This window comes from Triplophysa dalaica, chromosome 18 (assembly GCF_015846415.1).
Source record: "Triplophysa dalaica isolate WHDGS20190420 chromosome 18, ASM1584641v1, whole genome shotgun sequence".
In the NCBI taxonomy this organism is placed as follows: Eukaryota; Metazoa; Chordata; class Actinopteri; order Cypriniformes; family Nemacheilidae; genus Triplophysa; species Triplophysa dalaica.
The window spans coordinates 2,422,149-2,446,584 of NC_079559.1; the positions used below are offsets into that span (position 1 = coordinate 2,422,149).

General features: G+C 37.6%; 1 protein-coding gene across 1 annotated transcript; it reads right to left on the reverse strand.

Moving 5' to 3' along the window:
* Nucleotides 1-2,570: 2,570 nt before the first annotated feature.
* Nucleotides 2,571-23,530, reverse strand: grip2a (glutamate receptor interacting protein 2a). Its single transcript, XM_056773223.1, is given in 25 exon segments — nt 2,571-3,587; nt 4,343-4,489; nt 4,567-4,734; nt 4,980-5,097; nt 5,761-5,911; nt 6,237-6,425; nt 6,543-6,682; nt 6,794-6,938; nt 7,027-7,172; nt 7,472-7,535; nt 8,115-8,195; nt 8,277-8,422; nt 8,829-9,015; nt 10,356-10,484; nt 10,487-10,519; nt 10,779-10,904; nt 12,523-12,683; nt 13,674-13,821; nt 14,711-14,856; nt 15,285-15,360; nt 16,087-16,173; nt 16,811-16,956; nt 18,364-18,499; nt 20,522-20,596; nt 22,133-23,530. Coding segments are annotated over 25 exon segments (3,177 nt in total). The 5' UTR covers nt 22,176-23,530; the 3' UTR covers nt 2,571-3,398.
* Nucleotides 23,531-24,436: the final 906 nt, after the last annotated feature.

The following is a 24,436-nucleotide window of genomic DNA, read 5'->3' on the forward strand; positions in this document are numbered from 1 at the left end:
TTTAGGAAATGGAAAAATACACTTGAAATAGTTCAAAACAAAGTTGACAAGCACTACATTTTATTTGTTATGTATTTGCAGAACCCAGTAACAAACAAAAAGAGTGATTTATAATTATGATTTGCGGCAAAAACTAAAAATCATGAAATATAGAGAGATGAGATTTCATGTAAGGACAAGTTTGTTTTTACATAATATATGAATGTGTACTGTGCATATTAATTTTGTATTAATAAACACAAACATATACATACATGTATATGCATTTAGAAAATGTTTAGATGTATTTATTTATATATTCATATATTTTTATTTATATGTACCAATCATTGAAATTATATATAAACATCTGTTAATTTTTATATTTATTATTTTTCTTAAATATGTACATGTATGTGTTTGCGTTTAAAAATACAAAATGAATATGCATAGTGCACAGACATATATTATGTAAACTTTTATTCTGGATGCGATTAATCGCGATAAATCATTTGACCGCCCTAAATAAAAGCCAATATCAGTTGCTATAGAGTTGATTTCATCAGACGCACGCGCCTGCCCAAACTTGTGCGACAATAATATAACTATTTATAATTGATTTATATTAAGATTTCATTGTATAATACTTTTATTAAATATAGATTTTGTTGAATTTTATTGAATGGATCGTTTAACTGCAGCTCTGGCAACCCAAAATAACTCTGGCTAAACTTTTAACATGTTAATAAAATTGCTTGTTATCAGAAATAATCGACAGGGTCTTCATTCTTTGCAGATGTGTACCTGAATTTTTTTATGTTTGCTTTGAAACCATATAGAGATTCAATAGATTGAAAATGCAGTTACACTGGAGTATGTGAAGATGCCCTGGAGGGAGAACTTGACCGTCTCAATCATATAAACCTCCTCAAAAATGGTTGGTGGTGTGTTTCAGGAGTGCTGTACTCTCCCAAAATCTGTTAAACATAACATGTTACTAGAAATATGCTACATAGAATAACAATGGGTTAAGAATAACACGACACGTTGAGTTTTAACAACACCCCATTAGAGAGAATACTTTACATGTTTAGATGACTCAAAAATAAAACATTCTGTCAGTTATTTACACTCATGTGATTACAAACCTGTGGAACACAAAAGAAGATATTTTGAGAAATGCCTCGGTGGCTGTGTGTTCATACAATGGAAGTCAGGTCCAGTGTTGTTGTTCTTTTGTGTTCTGCCGAATAAAGTAAGTCATACAAGTTAGGCTCAAATGTAAATTTTCTGTGTACTTGTTACTCAATTTTTTCAACAACACAAAACTCCCAAATTCAATCCCCAGGGCCCAGCTTTACAAAAGTAATCCAGTGGGATTTCGGATGGCAGATTGGATCAAATCTTGAAAATGGGTTTTTCAAAAATAAAAGAGGGATTCCGAACTAAGATCAGATCATGTAATCCGATTTTACATGTGATCTAGATCAAACCTGGCCTTTGAGTTTTTCAAAACTTTAAACTCTGTTTTGGTTTTATTTGATAAAAAAACAGGATTATCCTGATCCCATCAGAAGGATGGATTCAGTCGTGATTTTTCGAAACAAATAACATCATAGAGGTTATTTTTAAGTGAATAGTCACAAAATCAATGTTTACAGATGATATATAAATTATATAACGTTCCTCAGCTACAAACCTGGATGGTGACAGCCATGGGTTGCTTCTGAAACGGGAAACCGAAAGAGCAAAAGTACAAATTGAACTGGGTAAAGAACAAATCATGCTTACTCAGATGGAAAGAGATGGTATCTGTCCTGTAAATTATTTTTGACTGTTGGATAGTATTGTTTATGTTTTGTTATTTAACATTATAACAAAATAAGAAATGTAAAATGTTTCTGTTTATTACAGTATTTCTGAAATTTGGTATTCGGATCACAGTGATCCAATGTTCCTTGAAAAAACTGGCATAAAAGTAAAGTGGATCAGCTGATCCTGGATAGCAAAACATGGGATTTCCAGATCCGGATCAAGTTCGTACAGATAACATTTTTTGAAAAACTGGGCCCAGGTGTCCACACATATAAAAATGATTTTAATTATTTACAAATTTGATTATTGGATTAAAATATTAAATGATGCTTTGGAAGGATTTGCCAAATGCATAACTGTACATTTCTGTTTAGGACAATAACAAATAAACCAATACATTTCAACCAATTGTCTTTCTTTGGAGGTGAAAGGTAACATTTATTCTTCAGATTTCCTTATTTGGCTTCAGAATGTGGAATTGTTTGTCCGTGACCCCCATGACAATACGACCCCTTTAATATCAAATTCACAGCACTTAAAAAAGCATCACAGTTCCTTGAATCAGATTCCACTGTGGTACGAAAATAAACGTCACGTTGAGCAGCTTTAAATTCACACGTTTGACAGCGCAGTGAGGTGTGAGACGGCATTGTGCCAGCGCTGTCAACAGAATCAAACCTCTGAACTCTGTTCTGCCAGACTCGTGTGGTGGAAAGATCACATCATCCAGCTTCTGTAAACACTGTATTCTTAACACAGAGAGCGGTAACAAATGCTCTTGTTTTATACTTTATTTTTCATTTAAAAAGGAAATTATAATTTCTAATTCAAAATAAATAAATACACATTGTACATAAACATCCTTCACTACCTACAGTACAGACAAAAGGGCTTCATAGGCAGAATAGAGGATTGTTACTATTTGCTTTTTAAAGTTACACTTAAAACCAATTCCTTGCAAGGAATTCGATTACTTAAAATCTGAATTTATTCTTGGTGCTTATCAGGATGTAAAGTCATAAAACTGTCAAATGTGTAATGACAGACTATCGCCAAACCATCTCACATAAACCTGAAATATTTGCATTAAAATAACACTCGCATGTGAAGAGTGTGTTTTTTAGTGCATATTCACGTAGCTTCTCTCTTTGTACCGTCATACTTTCAAGCTTTCATTTCTTAAGAATACGCATATTTTTAACAGTCGACACGCGACCCATCTCTTTGAAAGAACCTGCAGATCTGGATTATCATAGCATTCATACTAACAAAAAATCTAAACATGTATGTGGGATTTAAACAAAACAGATATAAAAGTGGCTTTCATAAAATATGAACTGCTTGTGTGATAAAGTCACGTGACAATTTGTGAACAAAAACAAAATATGCGCAATAATCTCAGAGTGGTCAAATAAACTTGGAAGACGAACAGAAGATGAAATCATCAACGTAGTGAAGAAAATGGTTTTGGACCCTTAATATTGAATAAACTTAGACATGAATCACAAAAACAATGCTACTGTTTGTGTCAGATTGACCCTGTGAAAGTGAGAGAGAGAACTGTTCTGTGAAAAAACTATGAAAATTGTGCTCATGATTGAAAATCAGAGGTCAACTCTTTTTGGGTTTTGTGTAGGAAGTGCAATGTAAGGGTCCTGACAGTCTTTAGGTGGCCAAACGTGTGCCTGAGTGAGAGGATTTCTGCTTATGACAAGCTGCAGCGGCTCTCCGGCTTCTGTGATCAACGGCACGGCAAGACAACAGTCAAAGTCACGTGTCCGTGCGTGATTCACCTGGAAAAAAATTAGACAAGAAAATATTTTTGTAAAGGCTTTAATATTATTATTTATACTGAAATTGAACACTAAAAGTATACACAAAAACCTGTTAAAGGGTTAAAGAATAGTTCAGTCGAAAATCAGTTTTTTGCAGTGTGTGAAATTTAGCGGCATCTAGTGGTGAGGTTGAGAATTGTAACTAACGGCTCACTCCTCTCCTCCCCCCTCCCTTTCGAAGCACTACGGGGGCTGACACAGGGCTAAGATGTCGTCACGTTTTCGCTTCTTTGCTGAAGAAGACCACATATTTATGAAACGCGTTGTGTAGAGAAGTTTGTCCGCTTGTGGCTACTGTAGAAACAACATGGTGCCTTATATGTTAAGGGACCCGCGGTGTATTTAGATAGAATTAGCTCTTTCTAAGGTAATAAAAACATAACGCTTCATTAAGTAAGGTCTTTATACACCTCTGAACATATACTTATGTGTATTATATTGCATTTCTTTTAATAGATCCTCCGAAAAACTACACAAGGGACCTTTAAATTCTGTCATTATTTAAAGTGCAACCTGTAAATTTCATTGTTTTACAATTCAAATCTGTTATTAGAAAGTACATTGTTTATACCTTGTCTTTATACCTTTATCTTGCTATAATTCAAAATGGTAAGCTTTAACATAAGCTTTAATATCACTTTTACCACGATGTAGGGGTGTACTATTCCTTTAAAAACAGGTCGCGTCAGCTAGAATTCAGTCGGGCGTATCACCTGTAGAATACGGTCATATGGGCGTAACCCAGCTTGGTCGGCAGGCCCATCGGGACGGATCATGTTCACGTAAACACCCTTTTCCAGCAGACCGTCGGACACGCTGAAGCCAAAATCCCTGCTGTCAGGATCTTTCCGTAAACAGATCTGAGATGAAAGAATGATAAAACTCACAGTATCTGATATTTTGATAAACCTGGAGCGTCTGGCAAAGTGGACGTTACCTTGTGAAGCTCTAATGGCAGAGAAGGACTGGTGTCTCTCATGTACTCTGATCCAACTGTGTTCTCTGAGATCCATTCTGGGCTCGGTGCAAGAGCTTTGGTCATGATTTCATTTTGCTTTTCAATGTCTTCTCCCAAGCTCAATGTGCTCCCTGACATCATAGTGGCCTGCAACCCAAACATACCCCCAAAAAAACATACATTTAGTTATCCTCCCATGCTCCAAAATCTGTATATGACTTTTTTTCTGTGGAACACAACAGAAGATATTTTGAGAAATGTCCGTACAATGATACTCAATAGGGCTGTTTGGGTAAAAACCTTTTTTTAAATATCATCTTTTGTTTTCTGCAGAAAAAAGTCATACAGGCTTATAATGAATAGATTTGGGGTGTACATTTTGATCACATTACCTCAAGCTCTCTGAGGATTTCGGACTGGCCACAGGTCTCCAAGTCCTGAAGAGCTTGCGACCAATAGTTCTCCTGAGCGTCTGTATTGTTGTTGTAACAGCGTGCGGGACTGACAGATCTGTGTCAATGCAAAGGAACCTAGGTAATGTCAGGCTTGGCGTAGCATTGTGGTATAATGTTCTCTCTCTCTCTTTATATAACTGTAATGCAGGGCATGATTGAAATAAATCCTTATCAACCACAAGAAAAACGGCAGAGAAACACAGAGACGGTGAGATAGTTCAGTCTCAGTGAAAGGAGGATAAAACATGAGCAGTAGAAAAGAAGAAGCAGAGAATGACGGGTGACAGCGAGCGGCCCACAGATGATTAGTAAGGCAGACGAGACACAGAAAACCTGAGAAGAAAAAAGAAAGAAGTGGAAAATACAGACAGTGGAATAAAATAGTCATGAGGTTTATATGATTGACGTGACATTTAATAAAAACATCCCAATGTCCAAAAATGTTCTCTAATTTTCTAATCAAATAAAATGTATTTGAATTTTTGTCATGAAATGTGATGTGCAATGTTTCCAGAAGGTTTGATAAGCATACTGTATAGGACCTTTCATTTCCAAAAAGCATAACGAGAAAGAAAAAAGAGAAAGAAGAACAGCCACATGGTGTGTGTGTGTGTGCAACAAAAACATGCCAGAATGTTCAAATAAATGCAACTATATTCCTATAATAAACAAAACAAATTCAAAGTATGACTCTGAATGACTTTGACTCAACTCTCACCCAGAGTATGTCCAATCCTCTTCACCTAACCTCCCATCATAGACCGCGTTTCGATGGGCGTGTCTTCTGGAGGTCAGTGGGCTTCTGGGATTGGTCTGTCTCCAGTCATTGGGTTGAAGGGCGAAATCATTTGCTCTATGGATATAAACACCTAAAAACAAGACTTTGAATTAAGCTGTGTTATACCAAAAAGGTTGACTTAAAGGGACAGTACACCAAAAAATGAAAATACTGTCACCTTCGTATAAAATGAGACGTGTGGACCATTTTATCCCGTTTATGATTGTCTATCATTTCTTAATTTAACCAAACGTCTTTAAATGACCCCAATCACACAACGCTCACGGGACATATTCTAGTTTCTGAAACCCTCCACCCCACTCGATTCATGTCCAAATGAGTTCATTACCCTTCCTGACCTTCTGTTTAACTTTAGTCAGCATTCAATTAACTTCTTCATAATCGAATCTGCTCACCTTGACTTCCATAGCCAGGGTCCAGAGCAGAGCTATCCCACGAGTCCATTGCCGAATCCAAACTGGTCGGTGTGGTCAGGCGAAGTTCAGAGTATTTTCCCCGCCTGAGAGAATCTGATTGGTCGTCCTCCGTGTCGCTCACGCATGAAGCCGATCTGGACGGGCTGCCTCTGTCCGACTCTAGCATAGCTAGTGCAAGAGGAAAACACACATATAGGTCACCAGAGCATGGGATGTTATGAATTATTCACGAAGATGCTCCTATGATTGCATCACATGTCTTTGGTGTGAGTGTTTGACACGTACGATCAGAGCGTTTCTTGATTTTGAGTGTGACGGTGTCTCCAGCGGTCTGCAGTAGATGTATGGCCTCGCTCAGAGGTTTTCCCTTCAGACTCATGTTATTGATCGCCAACACACGATCGCCAATGTGAAGCGCACCAGTCCTGCGCACACACAACCATGCTTTGGAATCTCATGCATTCACCTTACAATACATCATTGCAGTTCGCAGATTGTCCACTAGGTGCCATGTGAGTTGATGCACGTGTGAGCACCTGTGCGCGAGGCCGTTTCGGGTCAAGCTGGAGATCAGAATGGGATTGAAGGGTTCCTCTGTGCCCGAAATGGTGATTCCGAGTGGACCTCCGTGTCTCTTGAGCTCTACGGTGAAGATGACCGAACCGGACGACTCCAGTTCATCTATAACACACAGATTGACATTTACATCGCAAATAAGAAAACAGTTATATAAAGATGATGTAGCATGACGGTACACTCACACACTCACCCAGGTTATCTTCATCTTTCTGAATGCGCAGTTTGACCATCCCCTCGGCCTGCTGGAGGATCATCATGGCCTCATCCATCCCACAGTTATCAAGTCGAACATTATCAATAGCCAATAAACGATCACCTGGCTCCAACGTTCCTATTCTACAAACACACATTTGTTTCACTATATTAGTAAAGCTTTTGGTCACGTTTATTTTCTATACTCTAAACCTCAGCAAGCCTGTGGACATAGGTAAATTCACAGCAAGATTTCTAAACGTTTATTATCCTAGTTTCGCTTTACTTAAGAGCTTTCTTTTAAAATATGGCCCCTATGTATAACCGTACATAACTAAAATAGAAACAAAATAAGTGTTTATTAATTTATTTACTTAAAACATTCTGACAAAATCCTGCAGGCGTATTGAAGCAATAGTGATCGTGTTGTAGTGCAGGTGTACCTGTGTGCAATACTGCCTTTCTGTATCTCGGAGATGATCAGAGGTTTTCCCGGCTTCTTGCTGGCTTTAAGACAGAAGTGATATGAAATGTATACAATTTTTAGTATCGGCGAGATTTTGGAGAGGCAATGCAGTTACTTAAGCAATTTAACGCTGACGATACATATGTAGTGTAGGCAGGCAATTTGTGTTGAAGGTAATATTATGGACAAAACTTACATATATAAATAAAATGCAGAAGAAAGGCGAGACATTACTATCGCCTCTCTGAGGAAACTAGATGAAGTTGTTGAAATACTTGTTGAAATACAGTATGGAGGTGTAATATAAACGCAAATTGAATAAGTAAAATTTCCTGAGAAATGTTTGAGTTCTTATTAAGATCTTCAATAATGATGACTTTTGATTTTACACTTGACAAATCTGAGCTAAGTTTAAGACATTGTTGAAACCGATACATTATTGAGATACAGAATGACATTTCTGACTCTTTTTTTACTTTAACATCTGAAACTTCAAAAAATCAGCTTTTCATTCAATCTGACTGATGTCTGGAAGAAATAATTGAGATTAGAAAAAAAACTTTTCTGGGATTTTACTTAAATCAATAAATCAACAGCGCCCCCTGATGGCCATCACTCACCACTGATAGTAATACCCAGTTCCACTCCTCGTCTTTTGGGCATCTTCACCTGAAATGTGCCACTGCTGGGGATAACTGACTCTGTGTGAATCACAAAACAACATCAAGAACTACACATCACAAATCCATTGACTGGCACTTGAAATCAATGTCATATTGTACCTGCAACTTCAAACTCCACCTCCAGCGTGACCTTATTGGTCAGCGCAGCATCTCGGAGAAGCTGATTGGCTTCTTCCAGTGTTCCGTCCTCAGTCGGAATTCCATTAATTGAAAGAAGTCTGTCTCCGACTTGTAACACTCCACACCTGAAAAACAAACGACACATGTCAACATGCATGTGGGTGTATTCATACAGTCTATTATAAACAGGCCTAAAGTGAAGAAGTGATAACATTTTTGTCGCAGTGCATTCTGGAAGTACATTCTCTGTGATGGACACACGTGATGTTGCCTTACAATTCAGCTGAACCTGAAAATGCTCTTCTTGATTCCTCATGTTTTGGTTTTGATAAACGCTGCGGGTTGCAAATTTGTGACTTACTTCAATATTATGAGGTCACAAAGCCTCTAGCAAACTGTCACAGGTGATCTAGTTACAGATCAGATCAAAGTCTCAGCATCACATACAGGGAGGCAGGTGTGTGTGTGTGTAGTTGTCTGAACGTACAGGACAATCGTGTCAGCACGTATCACATCTCAATGGATTCGTACCTCTCAGCAGGTGTGTCGGGCTCTATAAATCGGATACAGGCGGGCGCTGACAGCGGTTCTGTAGCAAACACACCTCCCTGTAACTGAATCCCAAAGCCGATAAGAGGATCTCCTCTCAGAACCACCTCACTGGTCTCGATATGCACGACCTGACCACCGGCGCCCACTGTACTCGATGCCAGAGATACTGATATATGAAAGAGAGAGAAAGAGAAAGAGCGAGAAAAACAATAACAAAAGTTCAGTTGATAATTCATTTATAATAATAATTTTATCATATATGTTCAAATAATATAATGCATAATAAATGCAGAGTTCATTTGGAAAAACTGAAAAACATAACTCAGTAAAAAAATAAAAACTGTGCAATCCAAGTAATATCAATCAAACTGCAGTTGGGTTGTTTTGATGAAGTAATAAAAAAAAAAAAAAAAACATAACTGGCACAATTAAACAGAATAAAATATGATAACAATAAAACACCATATCTCGCAAACATATATCGCTAACCAGTTTAATGTAGTTTGATTATAAAGATTTGGAACAATGTAAGGGTGAATAAATTATGATAGAATTTTAATTAAAATTTAAGTATATCAATTAAATGCATCTATAATTAATATATCTATATCTGACCCTGGATCACAAAACCAGTCTTAAGTACCTCGGGAACATTTTAAGTAAAAGCCAAAAATACATTGTATGGGTCAAAATTATTGATTTTTCTTTTATGCCCAAAATCATTAGGATATGAAGTGAAGATCATTTTCCATGAAGATATTTTGTAAATTTCCTACCTTAAATATATAAAACTATATTTTTGTAGTGGATGACCTGCCACTGCCCCACGATTAACATCTTAACAGGCAATTTTCTCAATATTTTTTCTTACACAGTTTTAAACAGTTGTATCTCAGCCAGATATTGTCAGATTCTAACAACTCATACATCCTTCCTGGATGAAAGATTAAACTGTAAAATCTCAATTTCGAAAAATGTAACCATATTTTTGTTCCAGGGTTACATATATGAAGACTTTGGTTCCAAAATGAGATAACTACGTTTTTTAATATTTAAGAAAAAAATCACGTTTTTTATTGTGGATTTCAATTAATATCAATCAAACTGCAGTTGGTATGTTTTGATTTAAGCCATAACTAAAAAACTGGTAACAAACACAATAAAAATATAATAACAAAAACACTGTCTCTGAAAAAGTTCTCTCATTTTGGAGAAAGACTCTTCATATCTAAATATATCTAATAACTAAAAAATCGGTTTTGGATTGTTGCAAAGTTGTTTTTAAGTAAACATGTTAGAATACAGTAAAACCATTGTTATGTATTGCCAAAATAATAATAATACACTTTACATATTTACATTAAAAGGGTTATATATTGTATACAGCACTACATGCATATGGTAATATATAATACACAATGATACAAAATATGCGATCTTAAGTGTGCATGATTTAAACTTGATCAAAGCTGAAAGGCGATAAGAGGAACGCAGTGTTTGACTCACAGGAGCTCTTGTGGTCTCTTCTCCTGGGTCTCCTCTTAGTGACCGTACAGCGAGGGCTGGCGGGGTAAGAGGGCAGGGTGTTGTTGGGGAACGTGTTGGGGTACTGGGTCCCGCAGTTATAACTGTGAAGCCGGATGTATTTGAGGAGCTTCCAGACGTCACAGCTGGAGGAGAGAGAAAACTTTAAGACTGCAGACAGACAGCAAACAAACAGACTTAACTATAATGTTCAATATGATTTAAACAAAATGCAATCTTACTGCACAATTCTGTACCTTCCATACTAATAGTATGTTAAACAATATGCATTAGGCAATTTCAAATTGTACTGTGCGACATTTACCTTGGAAATAATTGTTTCAATGTTAACAACACACAATGTAAGTACTGTACATTATGCAAAGACACACAGGAGTGACTCACATCGGCAGTGTGATGGTGTTGGGGTGGTGTGACTCCAGGCTGAAGGGGTCTTCTGAAAGGGTGGAGGAGCAGTGATGTACTTCTCGCTCGAATCCCATGGACGGTGACCGCTCTTCTGGACACGTACTGCAGATAACACACATGCACAAACACGCTGAGTGGATGATTTCTGCTAAACACAAGCTTATGTTTCAGCACTCACACAAGTTCTGATGTTAATTTTAATTTTCATTGAGACTTATTATTGTTTGTGCTTCGTTCACTTCTTTATACACAACGCATGCTTGTTTCCTCCATTTTGTCTTTCTTACATTTTCTGGCCAGCTGTAATAATGCTGACAGCAGTGGAGGAAGCATTTTAAGACTCTCTTTTGATAGAAACAAACACAGAGGATGAGAGACGTTGTTTGGTGTACTGACACAACACATCCTTCTATTACACAGCCCTGCTGCTAATCATGCTTAATTGAGCTCGTTAGAACATGCCACGCCCACCACAACATGCCAAAACAATTAAGCCACACCCAACAAAATATACAACCAAAGCCACTACAAGGTAAGCCGCTTCGTCAGAACGCAGGAAAGAAGACCAGATGCTACTTTTTTGAATGGATGTCAATGGGTTTTGTTAGCATCTACGGGTTCTCCAATTGGAAATATTACAGTCCCTTCCATCTCCCTATAATAAAAGTATCTCTGATGCAACATTGTTTTCTCATGCTAAGTAAAGTGTGCACTTTGTAGTACACAGTAAGCTTCATAGACATATTCTTCATCCGAAATCGCCGACTTCCATACTACATATAAGGTGAAAATAAGTATGAATCCGAAACCTCAGTATGCAAAAAAAGTAGGCAATTCCTGGATGGTCTGCTGCTCCAACGAGATTTGTGAGTGTGGATCGGATAGACACTTCTCTATCCCATGATGCCACGGGAGCTGAGCAACGGTCAAATATCAAAAGTAAATGAAATAAAAATAAATTATGTTAATGTTATGTTCAAATAAATTATATTTTCATCTGCGCCTATGTTGTTGTTAATACTTCCATGTTTGGTCACATGACCAATTCTGCAACGTATAATCTGTGTGCATGGAAAATAATTACACTCGTGAGATTATCAGAGACAGACTGAGACGCCCAGAGAGATGCAAGAGGGTGTACAAATCATTTTACAGCTCCAGCCCGTGTTTATATTGCATTGCTGGAAAATCCAATGATACAGTTAGAATGCAGTTTTCTGGTGACATAGCGAACACTCTGATCTGACATACACCATAAAATGTGTGTGTGTGTGTGTGTGTCCGCGTGTTTGGACTAAAGTCTGTAGGGTAGGGGAAATCTTGCTTTTAGCTACTGCATATTAAAATGACTCATGATACATGTTTTAAAGTAGCCCAAAGCAGATTACTAACAACCACTATAAACTCACTCTGGCACACATAAAGGTCAGAGAGAGCGAGAGAGAAAGAGAGAGAGAGAGAGAGAGAGAGAGAGAGAGATAGATAGATAGAGAGAGAGAGAGAGAGATAGATAGAGAGAGAGAGAGAGAGAGATAGATAGAGAGAGAGAGAGAGAGAGCAGCAGCTGTGAATTATAAGATGTGAACATTAATGTTTCATCGTTGTCTTGTGATGATTGTTATATCCAACACATTTTCACAAATTTATTAGGTCATCATTCCACGTGCACATCAAATATATTTTCAGGTATTATCTACACGTGTGGGTTTTACAGACAGACCTGTATCGTGCACAGATACGGTGTGTTGAGAGGGCAGGATCTCTAGTTTGGTGAGTTCAGAGGAGTTTGACAGGAGCTGTTGTGCCTCCATCAGTGAACAGTGCTCTGTACTCATGCCATCTATAGCTAAAAGAATATCGCCAACATGCAAAGCACCACACCTGAGAGAGAGAGAGAGAGAGAGAGAGAGAGAGAGATGCGGCAGGTGATAGACAGAGCAAGAGAGAGAAATAGCATGTGATAACAAGTGAGAAAGTCATTTATAAGTAGCAATGTTAGACACAGGAGGTGAGTCAACAACTGGAAAGGTGTGATGGGAAAGATTTATGGTGGAAAAGAGATGGTACAGTGTAATACCTGTAAAGACCGAAATATAGTGAGATTTAAAGTCTGAGACCACTGCTATTTCTTTGCAAAAAATTACAGTCTTACCAAGCATTTTTGTCTCGTTTTTAATGAAAATATCTAAAACTTCGTAAATCAATTACAATTACTTGACAAGAAAGGTGTCCTTAGATATTTGGTCTTGTTTTATGAAAAATTATATAAGAATTAAGTAAGTTTATGGTAAAAACAGACAAAATTGGTAAAAACTACCTAAATCAAGTTTATTTTTCTCACTCAATGGGGAGATATTGTCCTTGTTTTTACCATAAACTTAGTTCATTCTTACATTATTTTTCATAAAACAAGACCAAATATCTTAGGTCACTTTTCTTGTAAAGAAGTTGTAGTTTGATTTAAGAATGTTTAGATATTTGTACTACAAAACAAGACAAAGACACTTAGTAAGAAAATCATTTTTTGCAGTATCAACTTGACAACAACTTAAGGTTTATACGACATTCAATCTGGCTCTACGAGATCATGAACAAAACCTGATGATATTATCATATTATCCCCCATGATTATTTATAGTTTCAAAAGCCAAAACTTCTTTAGACATACATGTTTCAATTTGAACTAGGAACGGCTACAATTTTAACGTGACAATTCTGAATCCCCTGTCCAAACATCGATTGATTATTATAGATGAAGTATCATAACTCTTCCACTTCTTTCTTTCTCGCCTTTTACAGGTACGTCTATGAAAACTGTTGTAAAATCAAAAGGAATTCTCTTTGTGATCATGTGTGCCGGTGTGTCCTCACCTGTCGGCGATACTAGCAGGTTTGATCTTCTGGATTGTAATGACTTGTTTGTTCCTGTAGATGGAGGAAGTGAGACTGAGTCCCAGTACTGAGCCTGTGGTGCGAGATATCTCCACCTGTAGCGGTCCAGAAGACTTCTGCACTGAATCTGAAAACAGGTGAAAGAAATCGTGACATGCAGAGGGAAAAAAAGACAACAACGGGATGAGAAAACAGTTTATAGAAATGATTACGTTCAGTCGAAAAAAGGAAAATTGATCCAAAGTTCAAAGATCTCTTGTTACTCAGAAATTGCTCTTTCATAGACTTCAGTTTTTCATTTTAGTGTAAACTCTCAGGTGTTTCTCCTCAAATTGCAAAATCTCTTTTTGCAGTATACACATGCGATAGATTATTAAAGGACGACAATTAAAGCAGTATTAAAGATTCTTTTTGATTTGTCACTTGTGAGATTTGTCACAGAGAAGGAGAACTACAAAATGAATATGAACAACATCTTTGGGAAGGATGATTTTATCAGAAATATTTGCATTAATATTTAGAGACATTTATATTTGATCCTATGAGATGGCCATGACATTTTTGAAGGAAAATAGAAGTGAAAATTATTTAAGCCTATTTCTAAAGACTTTGTTATATCCCTAGGAGAATAACACATATAGTGATCTCATTATTGATCTGTAAACCTTGTCACAGATAAATCTTTTAACAGAAACACATTTTTATAATCAGACCTATAAAATGAATGTGGACAACACATCTTGCACCAGTAAATCTGACACACTTTTGATCTTTTAACCTTGGTATGTTGCCAAATCTGAGCACAGACATGGGAATTATACTGGAGACGTAAATGGGATTATTCAAGCATTTAAAAAACAAACCAAAAAGTCATCTTCACGATTCGTCTTTCCTACGAGACTCCAGCGGGGGAAACAGTGCGTTTCTGGTCTAATTAAAGCCTCGTGAGAGTCTGTGTGCAAACGAGCGTGCTGAAGTGTGTCTGCATGCACGTGCGCGTCTGCGTGTTTGTTCACCCATGACGGCGATGTCGTATTCGATGAGGAAGAAAGCCTCGTGGCCGCTCTGCATGATCAGGGTCAGAGCGTCAGCATGTTTCTGTCTGTTCAGAGCCACTCCGTTCACGCTCAACACTCGGTCGCCGGCGCGCAGGGTTCCCTCCCTGATGGAGAGACAGACTCTGTATATAAACACCATGTAAAAGTCATGTTGCATGAGCGAACATGCTTGTTTTTTAATCATAAAGGAGATTTCATGGCCAAAATGTTCCAGAAGAAAATTTGCTCAAAAGATTTGATGATTCTTTTATGTATCAACTTAGTCTCAGATGTATCTCCAAAAATGGCTGAGGAGAAATAAAATCGAAACAAATGAGACTGAATGAGACACACGCAATACCGTTTTCACGGTGACACCAAGATAACACAAAAACAATGTCTAAATAAACACCTACCCACAAAGACATCACATCAGCACAGATACACAAACAGGCAAAAAGAAAATGAGAGAGTCGAAAATAAGCATTTTTGCTTCCATCCCCGACTGTCTGGCATAAGAATGAAGCGGAAGTGAAGTGAGTCATGATCTCACCTGTCTGCAGGTCCTCCGGGCCTGACGTAGGTCACCACTAGAGGTCGAGCCTTATGCCAGTCCTCATGGAAGCCCCCTGAAAACATGTAAAACACACACCTGACATGCCAAGCTGATCGCTTGAGTCATAACACACATCTCACACGCAAACAATAACACACACTACCTTCTGGTCTGAGCAAACACACATTCATGCTTTGAATAACATTCGGAAAGATTTAAGATATATTCAAGAAAAGGTAAATGCTGTGATTAACAACAGGAATTCTGTTTAATTTCACTGTATATGAGTTATTGTTCATTTGCAAACTGAAGAGAGTCAGAATTATTGTCGAATGTTTAGCACATTACAGATGATGTCAACTGGTCTTAAAGGGATAGTTCACCCAAAAGTGAAAATTCTGTCACCATTAACTAACATCCCTTATCATTTCAAACCTTTTCGAAGAAAGCTGGTGACCAAACAGTACCGGTACCCATTCACTTCTACTGTATGGACACAAAACCAATGCAACTGAATGAGTGCCGGTTAACAACATTCTTCAAAATATCTTCTTTTGTGTTCCGCAGATGAACAAAAGTCATACAGGTTTCAAACGACAAGAGGATGAGTAATTTATAACAGCATTTTTATTTTGGGGTAAGTTATCACTTTAACTTTGTTTTAAGTGAAGTCCCCATGAAATCAAAGTTACATTTTTTGGCTTTGATGTGAATATTTTAGTCTTAAGGGTAGCGTGCCTATAAAAAGTTTTAGAGTCATTGATTAATTGTGAAAGCAGACACATTGATGGTTCAGTACCTCTCAGGACGAAACCAAAGCTGTTGCCCTCTTTCTCTACACACACTTCAATGGTCTTGGAGATCACACTGCATGAATTACTGGGAGCTAAAACACACAAACAGAAGTCTGTGTTACAATGCAATCTCTTTTCACTTTGAGAGCAGTTTGAAGTTTTAGCTGCACTCAGCCACTATTATTATTCCTGCCTGAACAATCCTCTTCAACAAAATTAGACTTAAACAGTTTCAAACAAATAAAAAATTATTAAATCACATCTAATAAGCTCTACTCACTAATCAAGAACATTTATTCGTAAAAAGAAATATAAAAACTTAAATAACGCATTAATCAAAAAGTGCAGCTGTAATGCGTCAGAGGAGAACTGGCCCTCCTGGTAGAGTCTGGTTTGTGCCATTCTGGCAAGATTTTTTTTTAAAAGTGTGGATGAATATGAACTTGAATCTGAACTCTGGGATGCATAGCGTGAATGGAAATAAAGGTACATCTGAAATCTGCAGTAGTGTGTGTGTAGGTTTGTATCCATGAGAAAGGCAAAAACCTGATCTATAAGAATTGTGTTTAAAATGGTTATTAATAATTATCGAATATTAAATGATGCTCATTTGAAATTAAAAGGTTTGTGTACGGTTTAATGGAATGTACAGTTTGTGTAGTATAAAAGTCATAATTTCTTACATCCTCACAATGTAAAGAAACCTAACAAGTGTGTGTGTGTCCGTACCGAACGGAGGAAGCTCATACTCAACCTCCAGCACCACACGCTCGCCGATGTTCTTCAGCATGCTGATGATCTCATCGTGTCTCAGTTTGGACAGGTTTATCCCGTTGACTGATTTGATGTAGTCACCAACATTGAGCTGGTCACTCCTGCCACACACACACACACAGACATAGAAAAGAATTGTATAAACAAAACAAAATGTTTGTGTTTTGCCACAATGTAATATATAAATATTGTGTGTTCATTTATTACTACAAATAATAGAAGCAAGCCGTTAGAAATCTAGCAATAGAAAGGTGTGGCAGCTTTATTTAGTGTAGCATACCTAGTTTGTGTATGTGTGCGCACGTGTGTCTGTGTGTTTGTGTGTGTGATGTAAGCAGAGCTGACTCCTCGTGGAGTGTTGTAGAATCTAATTTAAGCTGCTTCTGCCAGCCAGCAGTCAGATTTTTGCCTGTAAGCATCATGTTAACTGTGACTACACAGCGAACAACACAAACTCAGATGCAACACGATGGCAACAGACCAGTAGGTTATTTACATGAGCACATAACTAAAGGCAAAACGGAATATTTAAACACACGGTTTCGTGCGTAGAGTTTAACAGCAATAATACACCTCACACCTCTTCACCTGGACTTGAGTTTTACGTATGAGGACTGCGGAACAACATGAAGCATAAACTCACATCATACTGTATGATGTATAAAACAATACATGATACTATGACACAAAACAGATTCATGTATTGTTTTATACAGTCGGTGGTTAATAGGACATTCCCAACTATGTGTAGGAGGACAGGACTTTTGCGAGTTTGCGAGAAGGAACTGGAGAAAACAAAGTTTGATTTTGTCCACTTATCAATGTCTGCATTTCTTCTCGAAACTAACATGAACACTATCTTTCACGATCTTTCCTGTAGATGCCTACAGGTCAACTTGACCGTTCAACTGTAAAATTCCTCATCTGTGTGTGTGTGTGTGTGTGTGTGTGTATGTGTAGAGAGAGAGAGAGAGAGAGAGAGAGCGGTTACGTTAAGACATCATCCTCTTGTCACAGATTAAGATGCTGATGTGATGCAGCATCCCGCATACTCAGGTGACACACACAAACACACACATACACACAGCAGCAGCAAACAACCTTTCACATAAAAACCTCCAAAAACACACGACACACTAAAAATCTGGTATCATAACACACTTCTATTGAACAGACCTACAAAATGTTTCAATATCCAAATATTATAAGCATTCTGTCATCACGCCAGCCTTATTAGCATAGATGACACATGAGGAAGGGAAATCATTAATAAAATCTCGTAAATATCTAAACTAGTGAAAGCAAAGAGAGACCCCAGTAATCTCACATCATTGTACTCCAGAAAGTCTCCAACTGTGATCAGATTGCGCAAGATACCAAAGTTGCCATTAAATTAAAAGTGTGAGATTTCAATATAAATACGTTTTAATCATAAAGTCAAATTAAGCAATGAAAGAGCAATCTCTTAAATCACCTGTCAACGGATGTGTGTGTGTTCATTTTCTCACCGGGCTGCGAGACCTCCGGGTCTCAGGTTTGACACTTTCGGCTTGCCATCCTTGTCACAGCCTCCGGAGATGGTGAGGCCGAGACTACTGCCCTCTTTTTTAATCAGTTCAACAGTCGTCACACCTCTCTGTTCATCTGTGTACACACAAAACACACAACACAAGAGTCAGAACATTGACTATGCAGCAGGTTACTCAACCCCGGGCCTCTGGGAGGGCTTGTGAAACATTTCCTGAAAGACAGATGGTAGTAGGACAACAATGGCAGACTGTTTGCGAGGATACATTACCAATTATTTATATATATATTTTTATTACTATAATATAAAGAATTTCAATTTTTTGACCTATTAAAGATAATCTGTATGCCCCTTCCATTCTTGTCTGTTGAATTACAACAAAAACACACTTCAGGAGTGGCACAAAGACAAACAAAAGTAATGTAATAGACTGAGAATGCCAAGACGCAAGCAAGTTTTGATTAAAATAACATTTATTTTTCAAACTGTTCCCTTAATAGATGTAAAAATATTAGTAGTGTGTTAAATATTTTATTCGCATATGAACTTGGTTTTCTTGTTTATTGGAACACGATGGGATAATCACAAGCCGTGTCCAAGTAATGTCTAAATCTTGAAATCTGGACAATTACAACAATATAAAAGTATCAATATATACTTTTGCTCATTCAAGTTTAATACACAAAAAAACAATTAAAGGATTTTGAATTGGTAGAGCATTGCTTTAGCAAGATGAAGGTCATGGATTTGATTCCCATAAAAAATTCCACATTCAGATCTCTTAGGTGCAGGATATATATCAAATATCAAATATTAAAAGACAAAGAGATCTGCATCCCATTGTTTTCCCTTTATATTAAATTTGATAAACATCTCTATTAGATCATTTTTGATCCAAGACATTTCCAATTTTATCTTAAATAAAAGCGTGCAGGATTTTTTCCATTATACTTTTATTCCCATGAAGACACATATTAATATTCACATATTAGGGTACCGCTTGAATGCACCATAAAACACTATTGATAAAAGCATCTGCCAAATAAATAAATGTAATGTAAATGTAGTCTTCTAAATCAGGGGTTCTCAACCTTTTTGACTCCAAGGCCCCCTATTGTATTAAACAATTTTTAAAGGTCCATCTTCCACTCATAAAATTTACCCAATAATATATTTGAGAGCGTATCATTAACTGGAAAAATGTATATTCATTATAAAAATGGCCAAATAATAATACAAATATTGGTTTTAATGTATTTTAATGCTTATTTTATCTTATTATAGTCATCTTGAGGCCCATTATAGGTCAGATGGGGCCCCCTTGTAGGCCACGGCCCCCCTGTTGAGAGCATTTGTTCTAAATAATCCCAATTGTCCAAAAAATACCCCTTATAATAATAAGGGCATCCTTACGATAGCACACGAGTACAGGATAAATATTAATCATGTTTTAATCTCGTTGAACATGTTTAGATAAAAGTGTCTGCTAAATGATTTAATGTGAATAATTCATACATCATGATGACAGAATTAAAACAAGAATGATTCCATAAACCTTACTGATATATTTTCCCTATCGCTTTCAAAGCAGCTTTTATTTTCGACAGCATTCGATATTGAGTGCTTGTGTGGTCAAATGAGCTGACATCCTTCTTCACAAGACCAATGGATAAATGTAAAGAGAAAGAGCGATTGAGGGGATATAGCAGCAGCAGTCTAAGGAAATCAAATATCAGGATTATTACAGATGAATGGTCTCTTCACCTTAAGCTACAAAACTCAGCTGAGGCACGCGGTACTCTTAAAGGGACAGTACACTATAAAAGGAAAATCATCTATCCTCATGCAGACACGTGGTTACAAACCTGATGACTTTCTATGAACCGTAGAACACGAAAGGTCAATTAAGGAAAAATATCCTGAATATTTCGAAATATTTGTGATGTAATGAGAATGAATGGGGACTGGGGCTTCCGAAGCACCCAAACATATCACAAAACTAGTCCAAATGACTTGTGTATTACAGTAAATTCCAAGTAAACGATGACAGACTATTCTGTGCAGAACAACAGAAGAAACGTCTGAAACGGGACACGCAGAACAATAACATCAGGAGATTCTGTCTATTGATGACCTACCGGCGAGACTGCACCTCTTGGTTAGGCCGTCACTCGCAGCCGAGTCTTTTTTTTCCTTTGTGTATGGGCCATCATCTGAAACAGAGAGGAAATGATTAAATAATTCACTTTTTATACAGCGCACACCAAGCCACCGTACAGGTTACAGATGACTCCAGAACCCCATCAGACGGGACCGATCATCTTCGTCGCAAATGCTGTTTCAGGTTGACCGGACAGATCACCTGGAGCAACACAATGATGATGGATCGAGACTTCATGCATTTTGGAGGGTTTGAATCATTGACTTCTCAGTGCACGTCTGACAATCTACGTCTGAATCGTACATTGTGTCTTCCTACACAAAGTTCGGGCTTGTGCTGTAGCAGTTATTCACAATAAAACAAGGATTTAATTGCTTATATAACCCATTTTGTTCTGTGCATTGTTTCAGACTATTACCTGATTGTTCACTTTGTCAGTTTATATTTTCGAGAAACTGAATTAATACGGTACCTGCCAGCCAATAAATACATTAAGGTCAACAGACCTCAGTGTGGTACATCCTCCGGAGTGCTAATAAGCCATAAAATCTCTGTTGGTCGGCGATGGTTCAGCTGCTCTTTAGGTCAAAAGCCTCAACAAACCAATAAACCGCCAGACCGTTTGTTTGAGGTCAAAAGCTCAAAACATCAAAACTCTACTTTAGTACTCGAGACCCAGACCTTCCGGATTCAAAGTTCTAGGCAAGAGAGAAACAGACGAAGCCATGTCTCTGAAACTCATCGTAGAGTAAAAGTGTCATTACGGGTCATGATAACTCATTTCCAAGTCTATTAAAACTCTGAAAGTAATTTGGAGCAGCGGCCCTGCTTGTGTTGACACCAATCCTGATGTAGGTTAAACGGATGATGTTCTAACAATGCAAATGGAAGCTCAGGGTCTATTTTCAGTGACAGGCTTTTATTTTTAGAGGCCACGGAGGCCCCAGTTGTCATACATTTCTGAGAGCTGAACACCAGCGACAATTTAGGGAATCTTTGGGGGGAAATGACAATATTAATGATTTGATCATAATGATTTTTTTTAAGCTATGAGCATGGGAAGCAACTTCACAATATATTATAAAGAACAACCACGTACTTTGATTGATAGTTCACTTTGTCATTTCAAATCCTGTTTGGCTTTCTTTCTTCCTCACAAAGAAGATATTTTGAAGAATGTTGTTAACCGGCACCCACTTGCATTGGTTTTGTGTCCACACAGTAGAAGTGAATTGAGGTGAATCGAACTACCGGCGCTGTTTCTGTCACAACACAGGTTTGAAATGACAAGAGGGTGCGTAATCGATGACAGCATTTTCATTTCTGGGCAAACTATCGCTTTTCAACAACCGTTTTCTGAATGTGTACCATGGTGTGAATGGAAAGTAAATAAAAATAATATGTGAAAACAGTTATAATGTACCATGTAAAAGTACAATGTTAACCAACCCTCACACCATTTACATTGATGTCAGACTGATTTTGATTTCACATCTGTGTGTAGTCAGGACACAACCAATTGGCTCACAAGCAATTGCACCTCCATATGGATATATTTATATATTAATGAACAAAAAACGTGACTCACCGCTGTTGTTGCGACCCTCTTTCCTCAAGCCACAAAGCATCATGTGAATGTCACGATTCCATTCTGCCACACGCCAGTTTGTGAACCGACTAAAACTGACTAAACCGTGTGACTACCTTTGCTAAATCTCCCTAGTGGAAATGAACATAATAACCTATTTAATTATACCACCGTCAGTAACTTAAGGTAGAATCCCTTGGAGCTTCCCTTAAAGGAAAAGTGTGCAAAATATCTTCTTTACTTGGAACATAATGGGTGCATCCATTCAGCTTGTCATAAGGCAAAACTCCAACTTGGACACTTTGAGATAATGCTATTAAATCCACAAAGACATGACACAGAATGTCCAAGTTCTTACGAATCTGCGGATTCCTTACAACAGCATCACATGTGCCTGAATAAAACTGTGTGTGTCTGTCCCATAGGATTTTCCCAGTGGATATTCCAGTGTCACTCCAATTTCCTGTTACCAATCGACATAACGTGGTCCTCTCTTCTTTCAGACACCAACTGAAAATCCGAACATGCAACTAGTCTCCATTGAACAGATCAGAGCTTCAGTCCTGTGTTTGCAGCATCAGAAGAAGCAGATGGTAGTTTATCCAGCTATGACAGCACTGCAGTGTGGGAATGTAGCCGAACGCTTCAGTGCTTTACAGAGATCCGCCCCAGACAGCAAAGCCACACACCAGACTCACATTTCTCTTCTCCTCCCTCCTTCCTAACACTCACTGTACCATCTCACTGTTCAGATGTGCTCTTCCTTCTTGCACAGATCTATTAATCGTTCATGCGCTCTGTGCTTAGGAGTATATTTTTACCAGCCGGCTTGTGAGCGCAAATTATAACCCCCCAGATACAAACTCTCTCACTACTGTATCGACCCCACGTGCCTCGCTCAAAATCACTTACTCCGCCCTGTCTCTCTCTCTCTCACACACACACACAATTGCATGGGCAATCTATATTTTATGATCATTGATTCATTTTGGTGAGCAGTAATGTTATAAGCAGGATAATGTTAAGGCAGCCACTCGCTTCCGTAAAACAAAACCCCTAACGTTGATTTATTTTTAGATAATAATCAGCTGACTGTACATTATCCTGTCCTTAAAAGCATTTAAAATCTTTACAATGAGCTTCAACATCTGAATGATCCTGTTAGCTTGTTTAAGCCTTTGGGTTTATTATACACAACATGGGAGTAATAAACTTTACTGGATGTGGAAGTGAGCGACAAAGAGAGTCTGAGAGACTGTCCATGAACAACTGCTCTCAAGTTTCATTTTTAGGGTCGGTGGGTTATTTCATTTGACAGCTGCATTGTATGCGTAGGAGACAACGGACAACTGTTTTCTTTCCTTTAACACACTGCAGACACATTTCTTTATATGGCACTACTCCTTTAAACAGCATACATTACATCAACATATCTATGATTCTGCAATATCGACTATTGGAAAGCGGATTGTGATTGTACTGACATGATTATGGACTTACTAACACCACAGATTAATACAATTATTTTAAATTGATTACATTTCCACTCTGCTGTCCTCATAGAGATGTTATTTCCTTACACTTTTTATAGAAATGCTAAAAACAAATCTAAAACTCCATTATGTATAGGTGTTTTGGTAAAATTATCTTTTTTGTATAATTCTATGAACTGCTGACAACATTTCCTCAAATGTCCAAATATCGTTTTAATTCACATTTATTTGTAGAGAATTGAAGCTGGACAAGCTGCAAGCGCAAGTAATTCTGAAACTATACTGCCCCCGTGTGGCTGAGTTAGTTATGGGGGTCAGCTGATACATGACAACTAATATTATTTTCAAGGCCTGAATGTAAAACTGTAGAGTGAAAAAAATATCTAAATTTATAGACCACTTCGTAAGACATAAACAGTGGTCCAGAAGCACATCCCTTTTAATCTTACATTTAAACTAAAGATATTTGTTTAACATTTTGATTTGGTTATAGATGTTCTATTGATCGTATTTTGTTCAAACATTTGTGTATTTTTAAAAAACTGAAATAGGAAGTTCTTCTGGACTGGCGTTGCTAACGTTTTCCAAAGTGGTCTATAGAAAATATTGTACAGACACATAATCATTAGCCGTACTTGAAGAATGCACCCACTAAGATAATAAAGTTGAGCCTTTACACCTGCACAAACACACCTACAAGCTTTCATAAACCTGAACGCCCCGCACCTTATGCACACATCATATATTCTCCAGCACATCTTACCTTTAACTCTTCCTCTGATGACTCCCATCCGACACCGCAGTGAGAACG